Source organism: Pseudophryne corroboree, chromosome 6 (genome assembly GCF_028390025.1).
Source record: "Pseudophryne corroboree isolate aPseCor3 chromosome 6, aPseCor3.hap2, whole genome shotgun sequence".
In the NCBI taxonomy this organism is placed as follows: domain Eukaryota; kingdom Metazoa; phylum Chordata; class Amphibia; order Anura; family Myobatrachidae; genus Pseudophryne; species Pseudophryne corroboree.
The window spans coordinates 548,666,669-548,691,116 of record NC_086449.1 but is presented as its reverse complement, the minus strand read 5'-3'; the positions used below and the strand labels follow the sequence as shown (position 1 = coordinate 548,691,116).

At 43.7% G+C, this 24,448-nt stretch overlaps 1 protein-coding gene across 3 annotated transcripts in view; it reads left to right on the top strand.

Moving 5' to 3' along the window:
* Nucleotides 1-24,448, top strand: part of TMTC2 (transmembrane O-mannosyltransferase targeting cadherins 2) — a 447,032-nt gene that overhangs the window by 294,349 nt on the left and 128,235 nt on the right. For all 3 annotated transcript variants that reach the window (XM_063927679.1, XM_063927680.1, XM_063927681.1), the window contains 3 exons: nucleotides 11,796-11,881; nucleotides 12,273-12,457; nucleotides 16,762-16,840. In XM_063927679.1, coding sequence (XP_063783749.1) covers nucleotides 11,796-11,881; nucleotides 12,273-12,457; nucleotides 16,762-16,840 — 350 coding nt within the window. The remainder of the gene's footprint in view (nucleotides 1-11,795; nucleotides 11,882-12,272; nucleotides 12,458-16,761; nucleotides 16,841-24,448) is intronic.

Sequence of the window (24,448 nt, the reverse complement as noted above, 5' to 3'; positions counted from 1 at the left end):
GCATGTCCTCACAATTTCTCTATCGTCCTAGTGGATGCTGGGGTTCCTGAAAGGACCATGGGGAATAGCGGCTCCGCAGGAGACAGGGCACAAAAAGTAAAGCTTTAGGATCAGGTGGTGTGCACTGGCTCCTCCCCCTATGACCCTCCTCCAAGCCTCAGTTAGATTTTTGTGCCCGGCCGAGAAGGGTGCAATCTAGGTGGCTCTCCTAAAGAGCTGCTTAGAAAAGTTTAGCTTAGGTTTTTTATTTTACAGTGAGTCCTGCTGGCAACAGGATCACTGCAACGAGGGACTTAGGGGAGAAGAAGTGAACTCACCTGCGTGCAGGATGGATTGGCTTCTTGGCTACTGGACATTAGCTCCAGAGGGACGATCACAGGTACAGCCTGGATGGTCACCGGAGCCTCGCCGCCGGCCCCCTTGCAAATGCTGAAACGAGAAGAGGTCCAGAATCGGCGGCAGAAGACTCCTCAGTCTTCTTAAGGTAGCGTACAGCACTGCAGCTGTGCGCCATTTTCCTCTCAGCACACTTCACACGGCAGTCACTGAGGGTGCAGGGCGCTGGGAGGGGGGCGCCCTGGGAGGCAAATGAAAACCTTTTTTGGCTAAAAATACCTCACATATAGCCTCCGGGGGCTATATGGAGATATTTAACCCCTGCCAGAATCCGTTAAGAGCGGGAGACAAGGCCGCCGAAAAAGGGGCGGGGCCTATCTCCTCAGCACACAGCGCCATTTTCCCTCACAGAAAGGCTGGAGGGAAGGCTCCCAGGCTCTCCCCTGCACTGCACTACAGAAACAGGGTTAAAACAGAGAGGGGGGGGCACTAATTTGGCGTTAGAAATATATAAAAAAGATGCTATAAGGGAAAACACTTATATAAGGTTGTCCCTATATAATTATAGCGTTTTTGGTGTGTGCTGGCAAACTCTCCCTCTGTCTCTCCAAAGGGCTAGTGGGTCCTGTCCTCTATCAGAGCATTCCCTGTGTGTGTGCTGTGTGTCGGTACGTGTGTGTCGACATGTATGAGGACGATGTTGGTGAGGAGGCGGAGCAATTGCCTGTAATGGTGATGTCACTCTCTAGGGAGTCGACACCGGAATGGATGGCTTATTTAGGGAATTACGTGATAATGTCAACACGCGCCAAGGTCGGTTGACGACATGAGACGGCCGACAAACAATTAGTACCGGTCCAGACGTCTCAAAAACACCGTCAGGGGTTTTAAAACGCCCGTTTACTTTAGTCGGTCGACACAGACACAGACAGGGACACTGAATCCAGTGTCGACAGTGAATAAACAAACGTATTCCTTATTAGGGCCACACGTTAAGGGCAATGAAGGAGGGTTACATATTTCTGATACTACAAGTACCACAAAAGAGGGTATTATGTGGGATGTGAAAAAACTACCGTAGTTTTTCCTGAATCAGATAAATTAAATGAAGTGTGTGATGATGCGTGGGTTCCCCCCGATAGAAAATATGGGCGGTATACCCTTTCCCGCCAGAAGTTAGGGCGCGTTGGGAAACACCCCTTAGGGTGGATAAGGCGCTCACACGCTTATCAGAACAAGTGGCGGTACCGTCTATAGATAGGGCCGTCCTCAAGGAGCCAGCTGACAGGAGGCTGAAAAAATATCATAAAAAGTATATACACACATACTGGTGTTATACTGCGACCAGCGATCGCCTCAGCCTGGATGGGCAGAGCTGGGGTGGCTTGGTCGGATTCCCTGACTAAAAATATAGAGCATTTAAAGGATGTATTTCTATATATGCGAGATGCACAGAGGGATATTTGCACTCTGGCATCAAGAGTAAGTGCGATGTCCATATCTGCCAGAAGATGTTTATGGACACGACAGTGGTCAGGTGATGCAGATTCCAAACGGCACAAAGGTGTATTGCCGTATAAAGGAAGAGGAGTTATTTGGGGTCGGTCCATCGGACCTGGTGGCCACGGCAACTGCTGGAAAATCCACCGTTTTTACCCTAAGTCACATCTCTGCAGAAAAAGACACCGTCTTTTCAGCTTCAGTCCTTTCGTCCCTATAAGAGTCATATCTGCCCAGGGATAGAGGAAAGGGAAGAAGACTGCAGCAGGCAGCCCATTCCCAGGAACAGAAGCGTTCCACCGCTTCTGACAAGCTCTCAGCATGACGCTGAGACCGTACAGGACCCCTGGATCCTACAAGTAGTATCCCAGGGGTACAGTTTGGAATGTCGAGACGTTTCCCCTGCGCAGGCTCCTGAAGTCTGCTTTACCAAGGTCTCCCTCCGACAAGGAGGCAGTATGGGAAAAAATTCACGAGCTGTATTCCCAGCAGGTGATAATTAAATTACCCCTCCTACAACAAGAAAAGGGGTATTATTATTCCACACTATATTGTGGTACTGAAGCCAGAAGGCTAGGTGAGACCTATTCTAAATCTAAAAAAAAAAATTTGAACACTTACAAAGGTTCAAATCAAGATGGAGTCACTCAGAGCAGTGATAACGAACCGGGAAGAAGGGGACTATCTGGTGTCCCGAGACATCAGGGATGCTTACCTCCATGTCCCAAATTTGCCCTTATCACTAAGGGTACCTCAGGTTCGTGGTACAGAACTGTCACTATCAGTTTCAGACGCTGCCGTTTGGATTGTCTACGGCACCCCGGGTCTTTACCAAGGTAATGGCCGAAATGATGGTTCTTCTTCGAAGAAAAGGCGTCTTAATTATCCCTTACTTGGACGATCTCCTGATAAGGGCAAAGTCCAGGGAACAGTTGGAGGTCGGAGTAGCACTATCTCGGATACTGTTACAACAGCAGGGGTGGATTCTAAATATTCCAAAATCGCAGCTGATCCCGACAACAAGTCTCCTGTGCTTAGGGATGATTCTGGACACAGTCCAGAAAAAGGTGTTTCTCCCGGAAGAGAAAGCCAGGGAGTTATCCGAGCTAGTCAGGAACCTCCTAAAATCAGTGCATCATTGCACAAGGGCCATGGTAAAAAAAATGGTGACTTCCTTCGAAGCAATTCCAGTCGGCAGATTTCATGCAAGAACTTTTCAGTGGGATCTGCTGGACAAATGGTCCGGATCGCATCTTCAGATGCATCAGCGGATAACCCTATATCCAAGGACAAGGGTGTCTCTCCTGTGGTGGTTACAGAGTGCTCATCTTCTAGAGGGCCGCAGATTCGGCATTCAGTTTTGGATGTTGGTGACCACGGAGGCCAGCCCGAGAGGCTGGGGAGCAGTCACACAAGGAAAAAATTTCCAGGGAGTGTGATCAAGTCTGGAGATTTTTCTCCACATAAATATAGCTAAGGGTAAATTTATAATGCTCTAAGCTTAGCAAGACCTCTGCTTCAAGGTCAGCCGGTATTGATCCAGTGGGATAAAACATCACGGCAGTCGCCCACGTAAATAGACAGGGCGGCACAAGAAGCAGGAGGGCAGTGGCAAAAACTGCAAGGACTTTTCGCTGGGCGGAAAATCATGTGATAGCACTGTCAGCAGTGTTTCATTCCGGGAATGGAAACTGGGAAGCAGACTTCCTCAGTAGGCACGACCTCCACCCGGCAGAGTGGGAACTTCATGGGGAAGTTTTCCACATAATTGTAAACCGTTGGGAATTACCAAAGGTGGACATGATGGCGTCCCGTCTGAACAAAAAAACGGGACAGGTATTGCGCCAGGTTAAGAGACCCTCAGGCAATAGCTGTGGACGTTCTGGTAACACCGTGGGTGTACCAGTCGGTGTATGTGTTCCATCCTCTGCTTTTCATACCTAAGGTACTGAGAATTATAAGACGTAGAGGAGTAAGAACTATACTCATGGCTCCGGATTGGCCAAGAAGGACTTGGTACCCGGAACTTCAAGAGATGCTCACAGAGGACTTAGGGCCTCTGCCGCTAAGAAGGGACTTGTTTCAGCAAGTACCATGTCTGTTCCAAGACTTACCGCAGCTGCGTTTGACGGCATGGCGGTGGAACGCCGGATCCTAAGGGAAAAGGCATTCAGGAAGAGGTCATTCCTACCCTGGTCAAAGCCAGAAAGGAGGTGACCGCACAACATTATCACCACATGTGGCGAAAATATGTTGCGTGGTGTGAGGCCAGGAAGGCCCCACGAAGAAATTTCAACTCGGTCGATTCCTGCATTTCTTGCAAACAGGAGTGTCTATGGGCCTCAAATTGGGGTCCATTAAGGTTCAAATTTCGGCCCTGTCGATTTTTCTTCCAGAAAGAATTGGCTTCAGTTCCTGAAGTCCAGAAGTTTGTCAAGGGAGTATTGCATATACAACCCCCTTTTGTGCCTCCAGTGGCACTGTGGGATCTCAACGTAGTTCTGGGATTCCTAAAAACACATTGGTTTAAAACCAGTCAAATCTGTGGATTTGAAGCATCTCACATGGAAAGTGAACATGCTCTTGGACCTGGCCTGGACCAGGCGAGTGTCAAATTGGTGGTTTTTTTCTCAAAAAAGCCCATATCTGTTTGTCCATTCGGACAGGGCAGAGCTGCGGACTCGTCCCCAGTTCTCTCCCTAAGGTGGTGTCAGTGTTTCACCTGAACCAGCTTATTGTGGTGTCTTGCGCCTACTAGGGACTTGGAGGACTCCAAGTTGCTAGATGTGGTCAGGGCCCTGAAAATATAGGTTCCAGGACGGCTGGAGTCAGAAAAACTGACTTGCTGTTATCCTGTATGCACCCAACAAACTGGGTGCTCTTGCTTTTAAGCAGATTTTTGCTAGTTGGATGTGTAATACAATTCAGCTTGCACATTCTGTGGCAGGCCTGCCACAGCCAAAATATGTAAATGCCCATTCCACAAGGAAGGTGGGCTCATCTTGGGCGGCTGCCCGAGGGGTCTCGGCTTTACAACTTTGCCGAGCGGCTATTTAGTCAGGGGCAAACACGTTTGTAAAATCCTACAAATTTGATACCCTGGCTAAGGAGGACCTGGAGTTCTCTCATTCGGTGCTGCAGAGTCATCCGCACTCTCCCGCCCGTTTGGGAGCTTTGGTATAATCCCCATGGTCCTTTCAGGAACCCCAGCATCCACTAGGACGATAGAGAAAATAAGAATTTACTTACCGATAATTCTATTTCTCGGAGTCCGTAGTGGATGCTGGGCGCCCATCCCAAGTGCGGATTATCTGCATTACTTGTACATAGTTACAAAAATCGGGTTATTATTGTTGTGAGCCATCCTTTCAGAGGCTCCGCTGTTATCATACTGTTAACTGGGTTCAGATCACAGGTTGTACAGTGTGATTGGTGTGGCTGGTATGAGTCTTACCCGGGATTCATAAATCCTTCCTTATTGTGTACGCTCGTCCGGGCACAGTACCTAACTGAGGCTTGGAGGAGGGTCATAGGGGGAGGAGCCAGTGCACACCACCTGATCCTAAAGCTTTACTTTTTGTGCCCTGTCTCCTGCGGAGCCGCTATTCCCCATGGTCCTTTCAGGAACCCCAGCATCCACTACGGACTCCGAGAAATAGAATTATCGGTAAGTAAATTCTTATTTTTTATTTTGCATTATAATCTCTATGCATCATACCTTGCATTATACAAGGAATATCACCCTCCCTACCATCTGACTTTCACATCTCCTCTTAGTTGTGTCTACCTTGTTTGTCTCTGTTCATGTGCTCTGTTTTCCTGTTATCTGTCACTGTGGATCATTACTCTGAAACTTCAGGAGTCTGTGTGACATTGTTCTGGGAACCCAGACAACCAAGGACAATGAACTCATTTTGGAACTCTAGTAGTCCTGACCTCTAGGTTTCTCACAAGTTCAGGAGCAATTTTGTTCCATCTGCTCCTTAATGATGTTTTAGGCCACAGTACACTCTAGTGTGATTGTGATGCTGTGTGATGTCCCTTTGTGCCAGATATAAAGTATTGTGCTTGTGCTGTCCTTTAATGTTGCTGAGCTGCTGAACTCTACTTTTTTCCCAAGCTGTTTTCTTGTGCTGACATGATGTAATATTATTCCAGTTTGTACTGTATAATTCTATTGAGTTATCCGCTCTCTAACACTAGCAAGCAGTAATACTATCCTTATGTCATATGTTTGGCCTATTCCTTGTGTCCCTACTTTCATATTTCACTGTATGCCATAATAATTATACCACAGTATATTAATGTTGTAGCTTGTATCATATCATATGCTGTGTTTTATTAGCAAGCTTTAGCCTATTTATACTGGCCTATCATGAGGAGTCGTACTATACTGTGGTATGCTGTGCCAGTCTGTAATCTGTGATGTTCAGTACTACTATTACTGTAACTGCTTTTTGATACATTATTATGCCCTGTTCTACCCACTTAACAAATGTATACTGTATAACTTATGATATCCCAAGAAGTTACAAGCCACTTTATATTTTGGATCTATGTGTGGTGTGATGCCGTGTTACTTACATTGCTATCTAAATCTGACTCTGTTGACATCAGTAGAGGTGTCTCACTGTCCTAGGATGTCTCCACATCCTCCAGGAACATGCTTGTACTCTATTTGCATCCACTGATCACAAATGCACTCTCATCAACGAAGCACAATTTTATACTAAATAATATTTTACTTTGTGTACTTGAGGCAGTGCTGTGTCTCATTTTCCATCCCCGTAATATAAGGAAAAGAAATTCTGGCACTCTACTGATCATTGACCCCTATAAGAAAATCTGTGACCCTTGAAAACATGTGTTTGTAAATGAGGATGAATTTAGGCATGATGAAAAGGACGACTTTGGGGGGCTTTTTTTGTCTGTACACCCATTAATCTCACAACTCACTTTCTGTGTAATATACTTTTTTTTTAAACAGGCTTGGTTGAGCTTTGTTTTTGTTTTATTTCATTTTTTTTTAGTTAAATATGAGGATTCTAATAAGGTCCAGGTAGTAAGGGTGATGCTTCTTATTTTGTGTCCAAAATATGTGGCATGCTTTCTGGTTTGGATATGCAACTTAGATCAATTATGAGTGAGTCTGAGTTTCCACTCCTTAAACCCTTCTAACATATGTCTGAATGGGCTTCACTGGCCTGCTATGGGGAAGAAGCATCCTTTTTGAGTGTAGACAGAGTTGCAGTCTATCCAGAAGTGAGCGAAGGCAGAGATCCTTCAGATTCCAATTTTGTCTCCTGTACCAAGAATAAGGCTGGTGCACATGCAGAATTATCTGAAATAATCTGACGGCTGACCAGGGCTGCCATCAGAAATTGTGGGGCCTCGAGACTGACAAAATGGCCAGTGCCTACCCATCACAGAGGCGAAATACACTGTGATGCTCACTTCCCCGACAGCAGATGAGCAGTAGATGGGGAAGGGGGGGAAGGTTAAAGGAGTTAGTAATGTGCCAGTAATTCTGCCAGTTGAAATAAATATTCAGCCTCACCCCCTTGTTTCCAGCAGTCTCTCTCCAGTTCTAGCCAGCGGCCTTCTGTCTTTCCAGCAACCTTCTGTCTCCCCAGCTCCAGCTAGCATCCCTTCTGTGCCTTCAGTCCCTCCAGTGTCTCTCTAGCTCCAGCCAGCCCTCTTCTGTCTATCAAGCCAGCAAACCCTTCTGTTTCTCCAGCCAGCTCCCCTTATGCTTCTCCAGCCAGCTCCCCTTATGCTTCTACAGCCAGCTCCTCTCCTATGTCTTTAGCCTGCTCCCCTTCTGTCTCCAGCCAGCGTTCCCCTTCTGTGTCTCCAGCCAGTGTTCCCTTTCTCTGTCTTTAGCCAGCTCTCACCTTCTGTGTCTCCAGCCAGCTCTCACCTTCTGTGTCTCCAGCCAGCTCTCACCTTCTGTGTCTCCAGCCAGCTCTCCCCTTCTGTGTGTCCAGCCAGCTCCCCCCTTCTGTGTCACCAGCCAACTCCCCCCTTCTGTGTCACCAGCCAGCTCCCCCGTCCTGTGTCACCAGCCAGCTCCCCCGTCCTGTGTCACCAGCCAGCTCCCCCGTCCTGTGTCACCAGCCAGCTCCCCCGTCCTGTGTCACCAGCCAGCTCCCCCGTCCTGTGTCACCAGCCAGCTCTCCCGTCCTGTGACACCAGCCTGCTCCCCCCTTCTGTTTCACCAGCCAGCTCCCCCCTTTTGTGTCACCAGCCAGCTCCCCCCATCTGTGCATCCAGTCAGCCCCACCTTCTGTGCATCCAGCCAGCTCCCCCTTCCATGTGCTCAGCCAGCTCTCCCGACTGTGCATCCAGACAGCCAGCTCCCCCCTTCTGTGCTTCCAGCCAGCCCCCCCCTCTGTGCATCCAGCCAGCCCCCCCCTTCTGTGCGTCCAGCCAGCCCCCCCCCTCCCTGTGCGTCCAGCCAGCCCCCCCCTCCCTGTGCGTCCAGCCAGCCCCCCCTTCTGTGCGTCCAGCCAGCCCCCCCTTCTGTGCGTCCAGCCAGCCCCCCCTTCTGTGCGTCCAGCCAACCACCCCTTCTGTGTCTCCATCCAGCTCCTTCTGTATCTCCATCCAGCTCCTTCTTCTGCATCTCCATCCAGCTCCTTCTTCTGTATCTCCATCCAGCTCCCACCTTCTGTGTGTCCAGCCAGCTCCCCCATCCATGTCTCCAGCTGGCCCCTACAGCCCGCATACACTCACCTTCTCCTGCGCAGCTTTTGGCTGTGACTGTACCCTTTGTGTACATCGTGCTCCTCTCACACTGGTATGGCGTGCACACCTTGGGGTAAATTTACTAAGATGGGAGTTCTATTTAAGATGGGATGTTACCAATAGCAACCAATCAGATTCCAGGTATTATCTTCTAGAAGGTGATAGATAAATGAGAAGTAGAATCTGATCGGTTGCCATGGGCAACATCCCATCTTAAATAGACGTCCCATCTTAGTTAATTTTCTCCTCGTCTCAATTTGAAAAAAAAAATATATGTATTGTTCATTGTACCAGTCAGCCGCCGGCAATCACTATCAGCTACCAGGCTCCAGACCACGCAGCACACACAGCAATAGGTGGATGGATCAAACCATCTACCCTAGATAAGAGCCAGGGGCAGGCCCTCCTCTCTGCTCGTGTCAAGGTCTGCAATTCTGGCAGTCCCTCCCTCATATTGGACCCTGGTTATGACTGTGTGGTTACATAGATGAGTCTCACTCAGTATAGAGGTGAATGTACGTATAGATTTCCCATTACTGGAAGCGGATGGAATTTGCAGTTGCATTATGTTGTGGCATTAGGCCCCTAGTGTGTTTATTTATATTTAGTGTGTTGTGATCTCATTGCTTTTGCGTAAATACTGTTTAATGTAAAAATATAAATTGTCTAGATATTTGGGTTCCCCAGAAAAAAACGTGAAGCTCTATATACAGATTTCCATTTAGGTAGCCCTTCTACACATAATAGATTTATTTTCTAGTGATAGCAGTATTCCCCAGAACCTTGTAATTTTAGATGTTAAAGCAACACAGCTAGATGCATCATCGCTTGTAAAGTGATAAAATGGAGAGTGAAAAAGTGCCAGCCAATCAGCTCCTAACTGCCATTTCTCTAACGTCCTAAGTGGATGCTGGGGACTCCGTAAGGACCATGGGGAATAGCGGCTCCGCAGGAGACTGGGCACATCTAAAGAAAGCTTTAGGACTATCTGGTGTGCACTGGCTCCTCCCCCTATGACCCTCCTCCAAGCCTCAGTTAGATCTCTGTGCCCGAACGTATCACCGCAATTGGCGAAAATATGTTGCATGGTGCGAGGCCAGTAAGGCCCGACGGAGGAAATTCAACTGGGTCGATTCCTACATTTCCTGCAAACAGGAGTGTCTATGGGCCTGAAATTGGGGTCCATTAAGGTTCAAATTTCGGCCCTGTCAATTTTCTTCCAAAAAAGAACTAGCTTCAGTCCCTGAAGTTCAGACGTTTGTAAAAGGGGTACTGCATATACAGCCTCCTTTTGTGCCTCCAGTGGCACTTTGGGATCTCAATGTAGTTTTGGGTTCCAAAAGTCACATTGGTTTGAACCACTTAAATCTGTGGAGTTAAAATATCTCACATGAAAAGTGGTCATGCTGTTGGCCCTGGCCTGGGCCAGGCGCGTGTCAGAATGGGCGGCTTTATCCTGAAAAAGCCCTTATCTGATTTTCCATTCGGACAGGGCGGAATTGAGGACTCGTCCTCAGTTTCTCCCCAAGGTGGTTTCAGCGTTTCACCTGAACCAACCTATTGGTGGTGCCTGCGGCTACTAGGGACTTGGAGGCCTCCAAGTTGCTAGACGTTGTCAGTGCCCTGAAAATATATGTTTCCAGGACGGCTGGAGTCAGGAAATCTGACTCGCTGTTTATCCTGTATGCACCCAACAAGCTGGGTGCTCCTGCTTCTAAGCAGACTATTGCTCGTTGGATTTGTAGTACAATTCAGCTTGCACATTCTGTGGCAGGCCTGCCACAGCCAAAAATCTGTAAATGCCCACTCCACAAGGAAGGTGGGCTCATCTTGGGCGGGTGCCCGAGGGGTCTCGGCTTTACAACTTTGCCGAGCAGCTACTTGGTCAGGAGCAAATACGTTTGTAAAATTCTACAAAATTGATATCCTGGCTGAGGAGGACCTGGAGTTCTCTCATTTGGTGCTGCAGAGTCATCCGCACTCTCCCGCCCGTTTGGGAGCTTTGGTATAATCCCCATGGTCCTTACGGAGTCCCCAGCATCCACTTAGGACGTTAGAGAAAATAAGAATTTACTTACCGATAATTCTATTTCTCATAGTCCGTAGTGGATGCTGGGCGCCCATCCCAAGTGCGGATTGTCTGCAATACTTGTACATAGTTATTGGTGTGGCTGGTATGAGTCTTACCCGGGATTCAAAATCCTTCCTTATTGTGTACGCTCGTCCGGGCACAGTATCCTAACTGAGGCTTGGAGGAGGGTCATAGGGGGAGGAGCCAGTGCACACCAGATAGTCCTAAAGCTTTCTTTAGATGTGCCCAGTCTCCTGCGGAGCCGCTATTCCCCATGGTCCTTACGGAGTCCCCAGCATCCACTACGGACTATGAGAAATAGAATTATCGGTAAGTAAATTCTTATTTTTTCAAACACAGCCTGTGACATGGCAGGTAGGACCTGATTGGCTGGCACTTTTGCACTCTCCATTTTATCACTTTCCTAGCGATGATGCATCTAGACCACAGTATTTAAAAACACATGCAAAATGGGAAGGCATGAAATATTTGTGCTGTGAAATATTTGTTCTCTTGCCTCTGTGAGATATTACACAATAAGTAGTCACGGCAAAATAATTACTGTTCCATCAGTCACTATTGTTCTATGGGTGATCATCCCAGCATGCCAAATCAAAATCTAATCAATGAGATTACCTGTATATGTGATTTGGCAGGGTGGAAAATGGGGTCAACCTATGACCTGTATCAGTTTGTGTGTGGGGTCCTCAACTGACCCAGAACTGGATAGGAAATCAGATTGGCACTTGCACACTGATTTCAACAAGTTGGTTTCCGTGTTTGTAGACAAATTGCTTACAGATGCTGTGTTCTGCAAAAGTATGGATTGCACCATGTGTGGTCAATGTAATATTTGTTATAGTAGTAATCAGTCTGTACTTAATATTACCTTGTACATACAGTCAACGTCTTTTCTGACATTAGTCTTTGCTAATGAATTGGTTGGCCACACTGGATTTATGACTTAAGTAACATAAAAAGAGAACTTTAGTATCAATAACAATATGTTTCATTGCTTTGGTTAAGGTATACACTTCTACTACACTTAGCTGAGTGTTTTGTATGCTTAAATATTCTATACCTCAGTCTATTTGGAGCTACTCAAAAATGATGTACTCTCATTTCTGTGTATTTATTATAGAGGTTTATTACTCCAGGAAAACAGCAAGTTTTCAGAGGCCCTTCACTACTACAAGTTAGCAATTGGTAGCAGGCCTACACTGGCATGTAAGTAATGAATTTATATTTTATCTTCCCCGTTCACATCTGTATGTCATTATCATTACAGTCTTTTTTGAAATAAGATGAAGGAGTAAGACCTCACCACAAAACCATCATCACAACTGGCATTCTAATTGGCAGTGTTTTTAGAGATGAAAGGTTTTGAAAAAAGCATATATGCTGAACCACCAATCTCCTATGGTGGTCCCTTCTGTAAAGGAACTAAATATCGTTAGCTGGCCATGTGAGCAAGAATTATCTTTTATGGCCACAGATTTACTGCTACAAGGAATATTAGCTTTTATCATCATTGAACTACATACTCTTACATTCATTCATTTACTTTTACTTTTTTTTTTTTTACTAATTATAGATTCTTTACAAATATATTTTACAGCGGCATACTTGAATACAGGTATAATTCTTATGAATCAGGAAAGAACAGAAGAAGCCAAAAGGACTTTTTTGAAATGTTCAGAAATCCCTGATGAAAACTTAAAAGATCCAAATGCTCATAAGAGCTCGGTAACCAGTTGCCTTTATAATCTGGGGAAATTGTACCATGAACAAGGACAGTACGAGGTAAGCGTCTACCTTTGTCATTGACATGCAGTTTTAAAGTTTTGTTTAAAAGAAGAACTCTGCTGTATATTGTTTACTTCCTCTGCAAAACAGAAATACGTTGAGTCATGTACTGTATAATGATTTATTTTTATATGATCAAATGTAAGTTAATTATGTTTTGTTTTGCACAGCATGGTGCATCTGACTACTTTCCTTTGTACCAGCTGGAAACTGTAGCAAGGTTAACCCTTATATTTATATCTCATGGTGAAAATTGCAGTAAGTCACTTCATTTCTCTATCCATGAAAACTCGCCTGATTCCCTCAGTACAGTTAGGTGTCATCTTCCAAGCGTCCGTTTTTAGACCAGCAATGTAGCTAAAAGATTTTCAATTTGGCGATTTAATTGGTAAATGTTGTAATTGGTCGGGTATGAAATCCTGGCAGTTGGAATCCCAACACCGGAATCCTGGCGCTGAGAATGCAGACGGTTTTTATGTAAGTATTTTATCCCTAAGCCACTCCTCTGGCAGCCTGACCCTTACTGTCGCCACTCCCCTCCCCCCTTGCACAGCCTAACCCCCCCCCCCCCCCCCACCTCAGCCAACCCCTAACCCTCCCTCTAGTGTCTAACCCAAAGCCTCATACTCACCTTGAGTATCTGTAGGAATTCTCAGCATCAGGATTACGGTGCTGGTATCCTGGCCGCATCCTGGTCTAATTACTTAAATGATTCCATCATAATATCATTTAGATTCCAATTTCCAATTTTTTTTTCATTATAATATACATTGATGTACAGTATCCTTGACAAATGTTATGTTTTAGGCAAAAAATGTAAACATAAACTCAATGCAACAGGAACATTAAATATACTTGTGGAGAGCACAATGCAACAGTTGGGGTAATAAACTAATTTAATGTAAATGATAGCAATTTCCAAATCTGTGGCTATTGTGGCCACAACTAATAAGAAGAAAAACACCTTGGTGTAGGTTGTAGTTATTGATCTTGAGAAAATAACAACAAAGATTCACTCAGGATAGTCTTATGTTGGCAATCAAATAGAGCTATTCACAATGCATTCTTTCTCAATGTGTTAAAAAAGGCATTATAAATAAGAAAAAAATGGTTTTAAAATATCTCTTCAATCTTTTCAATATGGATCAGTAATAATTGAAGGTTAACATTTTTCTCCAGTTATGACCAAATGGCATCACCTAATATTGGCCCTCATTCCGAGTTGTTCGCTCGTTATTTTTCTTTGCATCGGTGCGATTTTCCGCTAACTGCGCATGCGCAATGTTCGCACTGCGGCTGCGTCAAGTAAATTTGCTAAGAAGTTTGGTATTTTACTCACGGCATTACGAGGTTTTTTCTTCGTTCTGGTGATCGGAGTGTGATTGACAGGAAGTGGGTGTTTCTGGGCGGAAACTGACAGTTTTATGGGTGTGTGTGAAAAAACGTTGCCGTTTCTGGGAAAAACGCGAGAGTGGCTGGAGAAACGGGGGAGTGTCTGGGCGAACACTGGGTGTGTTTGTGACGTCAAACCAGGAACGAAACTGACTGAACTGATCGCAGTGGCAGAGTAAGTGTCGAGCTACTCAGAAACTGCTAAGAAATTTATTTTCGCAATTTTGAGAATCTTTCGTTCGCAATTCTGCTAGCTAAGATTCACTCCCAGTAGGCGGCGGCTTAGCGTGTGCAATGCTGCTAAAAGCAGCTTGCGAGCGAACAACTCGGAATGAGGACCATTGTATCTACAGTATTGTAATGCGTCTCGTCATAATCAAACAACTTTTCAGGAATGTCTTCTGCTTAAGGATGGAGTAAATGTTTAATTGATAATGAACTCCAGCCAGATTTCAGTTCGTTCTTACTACATTTAGTCATTAATTTAAGTGATCTACTTATTATTGTCATGAGGTGATGTTTTGGACTCTTTATGCTGGAGCCAATTAGATTAGTATGCATGTTTCTCAGATGGAAACTGGCTAGCGACAGGCCTGGGCTGTTTTTGAATGTGGGTGTTATGTGGAAATTGGAGTAAGCAAAATTACGATTGTGCTCTTTAATCAGGTTGTCATACTGCATGCTGCATTTCTTTCAATTATTGGCAAGTTTCAAATAAACCAAGTTAAATGCTGTAATCTTGTGATGGGTCGATAAAGCCACTTTTCCTCCTGTGGTGGTTGGCCAGTACCAAATGTTGAAGTAGCCACTTTGTGGTTGTTTGAAGACTTAAGTTTTATAGTTGCAGTACAGTATATAGAACTCTAGTTGTACACACTGTGGTTTTGTTTTCGATATCAAATCATAATGTACTGTATACTCTGTTCTTACTGGAAGATGTCCCAGTTTAAGAGGATACAACCAATAATCTTAAGTGATGTTTTTGTGATTAATAATTAACTTTATTTTTGTCATAAGCCCATTTTAAAGTTGCAAAATTTTTCTGAATGAAAATAGAAAAGAGCTATTTGAATTTAATTTATTGCTAAACGTCTGCTTACTGAAGGAGTGGAGGGATGTCATTTATACAGTAGCAGTGGCCTTCTTGGAATTGTGTGATTATTGTAAATGGTTTACAATAATATACAATAAACCCCGTAGTCTTTCAAACATTAGAACAGTGGAGTTACAGCAATGCCAATAATCATGAGGCAAACATTACACAACAATAGGAAATAAGTCATTTTCTTTTTAAATTAAAAATATTATGGTATGGTAATAAAAGCGCAAATTACATTCAACACTGTGGGCGGGATGTACTAAAGGGAAAATGCGATAAACCCCCCGTTTTCGGGGGTTTTATCGCATTTTCGTATGTAATATCACCTGACCGCCGCGTTTCCTCCCATGAGGGTATCGCCATCTCTGGACGGCGATACCCTATAGAAGCCTGTGGGCTTCTATTCGCTGGCTGCTGCCCCCCCATGCAGACGCCGACCCCCCCTCCCAACGGCATACCTTCCTCCGGGATGCCTGGACCTGGAAAGTAATCTCCTCCTCCCCCTAGCAATGCAGCCGGAGGTCCTTCCGGCTGCAGGGGGGAGGAGGAGGTGCCGGGAACAGCCCGCTGCCTGCTTTCCCGCAGGGGAGCAGGTGAAGAGCCCAGGAAAGTGACGGAGACCTCCTCACAGGTATCGCGGGGGGCCTCCGTCACTGCTTTGCGACATTGATCGCATATGTTAGTACATATACGATCAACATCGAGGGCGGCGATGTATGTTGATACATCCCGCCCTGTGTCTTAAGTCTGCAGCCAAGTGATATGAAGAAAACCAAAAAATACAATACAGTGTAATAACATCTAATATAAGTTATGAATATGGGTGAGGGGCTTCCCTGCTGAGACTTGTAGTGTTATGCAGGTTAAAGAAGATGCTGCCACACTGATAGTCAAACTGATGTAATAAACTCTGCAAATAATGTTTATATTGAGTTTCTTAGCGCGTAATTGGCCAAACAGGAGCCCATCCCCCACATCAAAGTAAATCCCATTAGATGGGTCCCTAATATTACTAATACTAACGCATTATGCCAATTTACCAGGGTCTTGCTATAATAGTGCCCCTTAATATGTAGATGGAATTGTAGGAGCTGTGCTAAATAAAAACACCAAAGGAAAGAAGGGGGGGGGGGGGGGGGGCTGGTACAAAGCAAAAGGAAATCTCTACCTTCAAGTGTACTTTATTAATTATGAAACACCCAATTGTGGGCATAGCACGTACCTTAGTTCTAACACATCACACAAAAAAGACCTATGTTTAATACACCTACTTGATATTGATGTCGTTTGAGCCTCTTAAATAGGAAACCCATCCTCATCCTTCAAAGGAATCAGAGCTATGGAGGATAGCACCGTGTAGGAAAAATAAAAGATACAGTACCTTAGTTCTAATCTAAAGTATGTAATGAATATACACTTACAAAGTAAACAAAAGATAAAAGCATATAAAATATCCACCACAGGATAATCACATATGCATAAAGATGGCTAGCCCCATACCAGATTAAGAAGATAAAAGGCATATCAGCAGTGCAAAACATGTTCCAGGCTTCTGAAGTAAGGAATTATATCCTTTATTGCTGGAAAAACACCAGTGTCATTATATTTTTGTGTATAAGGTGATAGTTTATTTTTAGTGCAGTGTTTTGAGTGTTCTGTATTTTTGATCAGCATCATTTGCATGTAATATTATCTCTAGATTTGCTTACCTTCTGTAATTTTTGTGTCAGTGTTTTGGATGACAGCTCTTAATTGTTCAATAACACCTTGTGTTAACATTTTCATGTATTATTTATTTTTGTTTTGCTAGGACGCACTCACAGTCTATAAAGAAGCAATACAGAAAATGCCAAGGCAGTTTGCACCACAAAGCTTATACAACATGATGGGTAAGAGCAGGAAAAATAAGCAGAAAAAAAAAAAAAAATTTTTAAAACGTTTGTTACAGCTTCTTATTATATTTGACCATTGAGGCTTGGGGTGGCAGCACAAATGTTGTTTGACCATCGTCCAGGAACACACTGTAGCATAGCATTTTGCATGCAAATACAGTCACAGTCACACACAGAATATAGGCAGGCTGTATATAATTTTAATCAGCAGAAGCTGCATGTGCATTATATTGCATTACATTGCGTCTTCGATGCATTTTCACGGCAAAAGACGCAAAAAAAGATGATTGGCGCTGACGAGCACTCACGCTTTATGTGTAACGCGATTTGTAGCGCATGGCAAAAAGTTGGAAGAAGACACATCTGTAGCTCTTGCTCACCAGCTTAAATCTGTTCCTCATCCTTGTGCTTTCTGCCTTTTGACTCCTCTCACTCTTCGCACCTCTTTAAGTGGCTTTAAACCTGTTAGTTGTGCCCACACTAATGGGCACGGGTTTCAGCTTGCACTGAAACCCCCCCCTGCACTCCTTTACCCATTCAGGTTATCAGTAGCTGTGTTGAGAGTTGTAGTGTTATTTTTTTTTACTGTATTGGACTGTTATATTATATACTGTCTTGTTGTTTTGCCCTCTGTACAGCGCCATATAATAAAGGTTAAATAATAATTATCACTTACATCCGCTCCAGTGTTTACTTAGTCTTATACCCCTTTTCCACTTGGTAGAACGGGTCGAAGCTGGGAGCCTGACACGGCTGCGACCCGTGCTAGAGCCCCCTTCTACACTAGCTCACCAACCCGGCATATTGCCGGGTTGGTGACGCTGCTGCTGACGCAGCAGGGGCTGCACTGGGAGATCACATGATCTCCCAGCGCCGCCCTTCCATACACTGTGACGGGATCCGTGTCACATCGAAATGGCTTCCGTTTACACTACACAGCTTACCAAGCTACCCAGGTAGGATTCCCGGATCACTTGATCCGGGAATTTGCAGGGGTGGCCGTTTCCACTAGGAAAAAACGTGGGTAAATGCGCGCCCCACGCATTTACCCGTGTTTTTAGAGCTAGTGGAAAAGGGGTATTAGCTTGGCAACATAGAACAAAGAACAATCTTGGCAACAAAGAACAAACTTTTTGTTGGCGATTGTCTTTCAACATCATGGATATATAACGCTTCATATCATATTCTCTTTTTATACTAAAACCATTTTGTATGCATCTCAGGAACATATTTTTGTAATTTGCTCCTGTTTGAATATGTCCCCCTTTAAGTGGCCCTTTGTATTATTATGTATTGTAGAATATTGTTTATTAGTGGCATTAAATCTTTTCAAAGATACCTATCTTTGATGGTTACACTGTTCTTCACACTCTAGTCTCAAACTGGTGTTGATTTGTAGTGGTCACCTGTTGGCTATGTACAGTGTGGAGCAGCCATTTTGTTGGTTGAATCCCTGTCTATGAGAAAGCAATGGATCATTTCCCTTGGAATTTGTTAGATCACTGAGGCACCTCAGGGCCTACACTAATTTTATAGATTTTAGACAGATTCCTAGTAAATTTGTGTTGTCATGAATATTTTGTCAGACACCAAAAAAGTATCCTTCCATTTTGTGTACACAACTACAAGAGACCTATTACAGTACAGTTACATTACAGTACAGTATCTTACAGTTTACATTTTTGCCTATACTTATCTATAATGTGTCTTAATACAACATTTAACTGGTCATGACTGAAAATGCACTATGCAGTTAACATCAATTTTTATCCTCTTGGTAATAATGTATAATTTATTATGATTTGTGCTTTTATGTCCATGAATAGTACTATTTAGCACTCTGAAAGTGTTAATCCGTCACATCCATTTTCCCATTATTTCCTCCTACATACAGCATTTCTCTAAAGATTTCATAAATGTTATGACTTTATTGGCAAGCGACTTTCTTCACCTGCATTTGAGTTTCTGAAGTCTAACATCTGTCGCGTTCACTATTACACTTTTTTGTTATAATCTCTTGTCATTATGTAAAACTCAGACTACAATATTGAAATATCATTTACGGGTCACATTTTTTTGTTGCTTATTATATATTTTACTTATACTAAATTCCACTGATCTTCATCAAAATCTATATAAAAAGACAATCTGATTACACAAAAAATATATTTTTCATATGACATTGTACATCTTGATCCACTATTATCTGCCTTCGCAGGAGAATAATATATCAGACTTAATACTTTGTAACATCACCTTTAGCAAATATATGAGGCTGGTGAATTAAAGAAAAGATCATAGTTGGAAGTACATGGTTGAGGACTATAACGTGATCAGTAAAATATTATGTGGATGTACACTGTACTATAGTAAATAGGTGGGTTTTCAAAGAATAGTTAAAGATTTAAAAAAATGGGAAATAATCTATTGTGAGTTAATGACTTCCTTTGGGAACCTGCTGCTGAGGCAAAGAGACAGATGTAGTAGGCCTTGGAGAGTGATCAAGCCTTGGAGAGTTTCAAACACAGCATGTAGCTGATTGGTTGCTACTTTATCTCTCTCTGCTTTATCTCTCTCCAAGGATTAGTACATCTCCCCTAAAGTCTTGTAGGCATGAATGTCTTAGATCAGTGGTTCTCAAACTCGGTCCTCAGGACCCCACACGGTTCACGTTTTCCATGTCACCCAGCAGGCGCACTGTGTATCACCAACTGTCACATTTTAAAAATCTACAGGTGACCTGCAAAACATGAACCGTTTGCGGTCCTGAGGACCGAGTTTGAGAACCTGTGTCTTAGATCATTGAAAGAATAAAGAATGGACAAGAAAGCTCAGAGAATAAACATAAGATGGAACAGATTTATAATGAATTATCAATCTATTTATTAAGCGTCCAAAATCCCTGTTTGTCAAAAAGCTGTTGTAGATAAGGCTAATGCATGAGGCTAATATGAGATGCAGGGCATACTTCCCGATTTCAGACTTGCAGAATTGGCAGAGAGAGGAAGCAGCCATAGTGTAGGTGGAAAAGGACCAGCACCCTAGCCCTGGCCTTGAATAGTGAGCTGGGGACTGGTAACTAGGCAGCAGCAGGTTGAATATGGTGGTTGGTCCCTGAGGAGCGACCAGTTTCCAGAAATGTCCTCATAATTAACCATAACCAACCAACATGTTCCCCTTCAACACACAAACAAATGTTCCATGGTGACATTGAAGTAAAAATGTACTTGTGAGGTTTACGGCCAATCTATGCATATAAATGGGGAAGAAGGAAGCAAGACCCAACTACTCAACTGTCAAATATAACAACCAAACATATAAGTCAGGTACAGATTTGAGTCAACAACTGCCTCTGGACCCTCTTACAGTATATCGATAATGCAGAGCACTTATTTCTTGCTTGTTTAAATACGCCATATGTTGCCACTAATTTGTAAGTACCATACTAAATCTATGAACTAATGTTATTCTATTGTTACTTAATAACTGAACACAACTGGTCTTCTCAGTCCTCATACACTGTAGCTGAAGTTGCGATAATTAGTCCATCTTGGCGGGCCAGGTCCTGGTTAACTCGCTGCACCGAGCATCCTTCTCGTGCATCTTATGCAATAAAATAATTGGATCAACAAAACTACATTGCTAGATTACACTGATCAATTTAATGTGCAACATTTGTACATCTGTGCACAAATGAGTCTAAGTCTGTGTAAGATGGGCTCCAATGTGATTGGCCACTGCTTTTTCTGACGCCAAGTTCCTTTGTGCTTCATCTGTGACATTGTACATTTCTAAAACCAATTCCTGTGCGGTTGAAGTCACAGCCTATTTTCTCTTGTACACTGTAAGGTTTTTTTTGCTGCATCTGCGATGGAAATACGATGCAAAATGTAAAGGAAAATATGGTATGCTACTCATCTTTGGGCATCTCCGTTGCACTAGTTCCCCCCCATGCCAACTCTTTGACTTCACAAAATGAAATTTTTTGACCACCAGACATTACTATGAGTATATTGGTGACCACTACACAATAATAAGAGCATATTAGTGACCGCTACACATCAGACAATCCGAAGAGCATTACTGTGACCTCCAGACAATATTCTCCATATTGTTTAGAGGTCACAATAATGACCGTTAGTGGGACAGACAGCCAATACAAAGAGCATTAGTCTGACTGCCAGAAAATACAAAGCGCATTTTAGTGACCGCTCCATTTACATTGCATTTTATGACATAAGTAAGCCACTGTACAAGTGATTGGCAGTGGGTGCAATAAACAGTATATTTTTAGAATACCCCCCTATTGTGGGCACCAGGAGCACTTGTTTTCACCAAGGAGGAGTGCACTGCTTGACTATTATATATATATATATATATATAAGTCCAGAAAAGTTGCACTCTCATATTAAAATATCACAGCCGCCGGGGTGCATTAACAGGAGATCAGTCTATTCCATAAACCTTCCCAGAAATAGGAGAAGCTCTAGGCTGGGGAGATGGCAGCCTAGAACTTTGGTCTTGACAAAGATCCCAGAGAGGACCGAAATGTTGACCCTGACCCTGTAAAGTATGTGAGCAGAATTAAAAGAATTTACCTTTCACTATTGAAGAAGTATGGTGAGTGCGTTCCTTGCTACTTTTCCTATATATATATATATATATATATATATATGAATCCAATAAACACGGCACTCAGAGATAATATGATGAGAAACTGGATATATTCATTAACGTTTCGGGGCAGCAAGCCCCGTCCTCAGAATGAACACAGAAGCATAAAGACAAAGACAAACTTACCCCCTTAAGTAACCCACCGTGCAGCGCCGGTCCCGCCGTCTCCCGCTTCCGTCACCGCGTCCCGTCCACCCAGCTGCATCCGCCACATCATATCCGGGCGCAGGGCTGGCGGTTGTCTAGGGAACGTGAACATGCGTTCCACCTAGGTCCTGCGCTGCGCTCCATGGCTCCTGCACGTGGGGAGGGGCTCCGTTGTGGAGGAGACTACAGGGAAGAAGAGAGATAGGGCGGGCCAGCATTAAAATCAAAACATAGGAAAAATAAACTAACAAGAATAAAATACATTTAGAGAAGCACCACAGTGTACATTAACAACACAATGCCAAAAAAGGGAAATGAAGACAACGATGATTTGCAAGAGCTCCTAATGTACATCTTAAACATCCCTCGTTAAGCTATCTGATACAGGAGAAATTATACCCATGGAGCAAAAAGTACATAGTTAAGTTAGTGTTATGCACACCAGTGCCTGCAGGAAAGTACTGGTGTCAGAACTGTTATGCACTCCAGTGTCTGCAGGAATGTACTGGTGTTTGAACTGTTATGCAAAACAAATGGACTCACAGACAAACTGGGGAATATGACATAACGTACACAGAAGGTGATAGGGTAACAAAATACACACAAAGTGAACAGAGAAGCCCAGAGGCTTAGGAACTGGGTATCTCCCTTGTATTAGAACTGCTCAGATGTAAAAAGCAAGATGTTGTGTTTTAATACGTAGAGAACCTGAAATGCTGTTGCTAAGGGCAACAGCAAAACCCTAAAGGGTTACCAACGGGTGTGGCAGTAAACTCCTTGGTCAGAGATGGAATGATAGACACAAGGAGAGTCTCCACAATCCTATTTCTCACTTGCAGTGCACAGGTTTTAGCTTACTGCCACTAAACTGACCCCTGACACCTAGCACAGTGAGACAGGATTAGACAGGCAAGTCTTAGAATACAGCCGCAAACTTGCTAGGTTCACAGAGTAGTAACAGAACCCCAGCAAGCTAAACGACTGACTCCAGTCTTACTGCTAGGTCTGGATTGGCAGAGTGTAATACCAAATCCCCAGGCCTATTTGCAGTAAGCAACAAACAAATACAAAGCTACACAGTACTGGCTAACTTTCATGAACTGACTAACCAACAAAGATTCAGCAGCATCTGCTTACCCTGAAAAGAGGCCTTATAAAGCAGGTGCTGTCCACGCCCCACTCAGACCTCACAGACTGTGAGCACAAAAACCAGCACCGGATCCCCTGCCGTGCACAGAGCCTATAACCACTGCACAGCAAAAGACCCGAACCGGAGTATCAGCTGCGCTCAGGTTACTCCACTAGCACTTGTCTCCCGGTTGCCATGACGACGTGGCAGCACAGGGCAGGAGACCCTAACAGTTAGTGAGTTCCAATTGATTTTCTCATTAAGACCCCCTGGAGATGAGGTCCCTAATCTAGTAATCCATCGAGCTTCTTTAATTAATAAGATTTTAGCTCGATCCCCCCCACGAAGTGAGAGAGGGACGTGATCAATCATGAAGTAACGAAAGGATTCTAAGGGATGGCCTGCCTGTTTAAAATGTTTAGCAACCGGCTGGTCAACCTGTTTCTGGACTTTTTGGTTTTATTATCTTTATTAGGTCAACATACATTGGGTTGACCACGTTTAGTCGACATGCATTAGGTCGACATGATCACTATGTCGACATGGAAAAAGGTCGACCTGAGTTCTTCACAATTTTTTCCATTTGTTGACATTTTTCATACTTAACGATCCACGTGGACTACAATTGGCAACGGTAACCTGCCCGAACTGTGAGCCATGCGAGGGGTCACGGTGCAGTAATTGGGGTTCCCCGTCACTTTAAAAAAAAAAAGACACCAAAAAAAGTTTTTAAAAACTCATGTCGACCTTTTTCCATGTCGACCTAGCGATCATGTCGTCCAAACGTGGTCGACCCAATGTATGTCGACCTAACTCATGTTGACCTAATGAACCACACCCCCCACGATCATGCGAAAACACATGGGATACAGAAAAAGTTCCCGATCCCATAAATGATCACATCTCAGATGGCTGCTTATCGCAGATTATGCTTTGGGTGCCTGAAAAAAATTCCACGTATCTGGGCCAATTGGATAGCCCCGGCCGAATCCATTAGCTGCGGTAAATTACAGCCGCTAACTGGATACCAGCCTGAATGTGCAAGTGCAGTCCTTCACGATTACTGGTGTGATAAATCACATAAATACTGTAGATGCAGATTTTCAAGATTATCCAAAAAAGTAACACAAAGGCAGACGCAGGTTTATAAGAAGAGGAATGTGCACAAACTGTGTGTAATGATGTTGCCAATCTTGAGTGTTACTTGTATAACATGTCTGTTGTATCAATGCTTTCAGACCATTTCAGTTTTGCTGTTTATCAGTATAGAACATTGCATCTGATCACACTGTAACTGTAAATGAGGTGCTTGTAGGTGTCAGAGTATCTGGGTTCTTGAAGCATTTTTTTCATATGATTCAATTACATTATTTTTAGTCTCTTGCCTAGTAGAAGAAACCCATTGCGTTGAGTCCGGAAATACCCTATTATCCTGCTTTCTGTGACATTAATCTTTTGAATACGAATCAGACACCGTACACTGAGGCTAGAGAGATTAATTTGTCTGGCATTATAGTGTGTACTACAAAGGTTAAAGCCCAGCTCTTATGTATTAGGAAAGAAATATATTTTGTTTAAAGTTTCAATTAAAACTTTGGGTCAAAAGATTTAATGATCCCTTTGGGAGTTTGTACGCTCTAATGCCAAAATTAAAG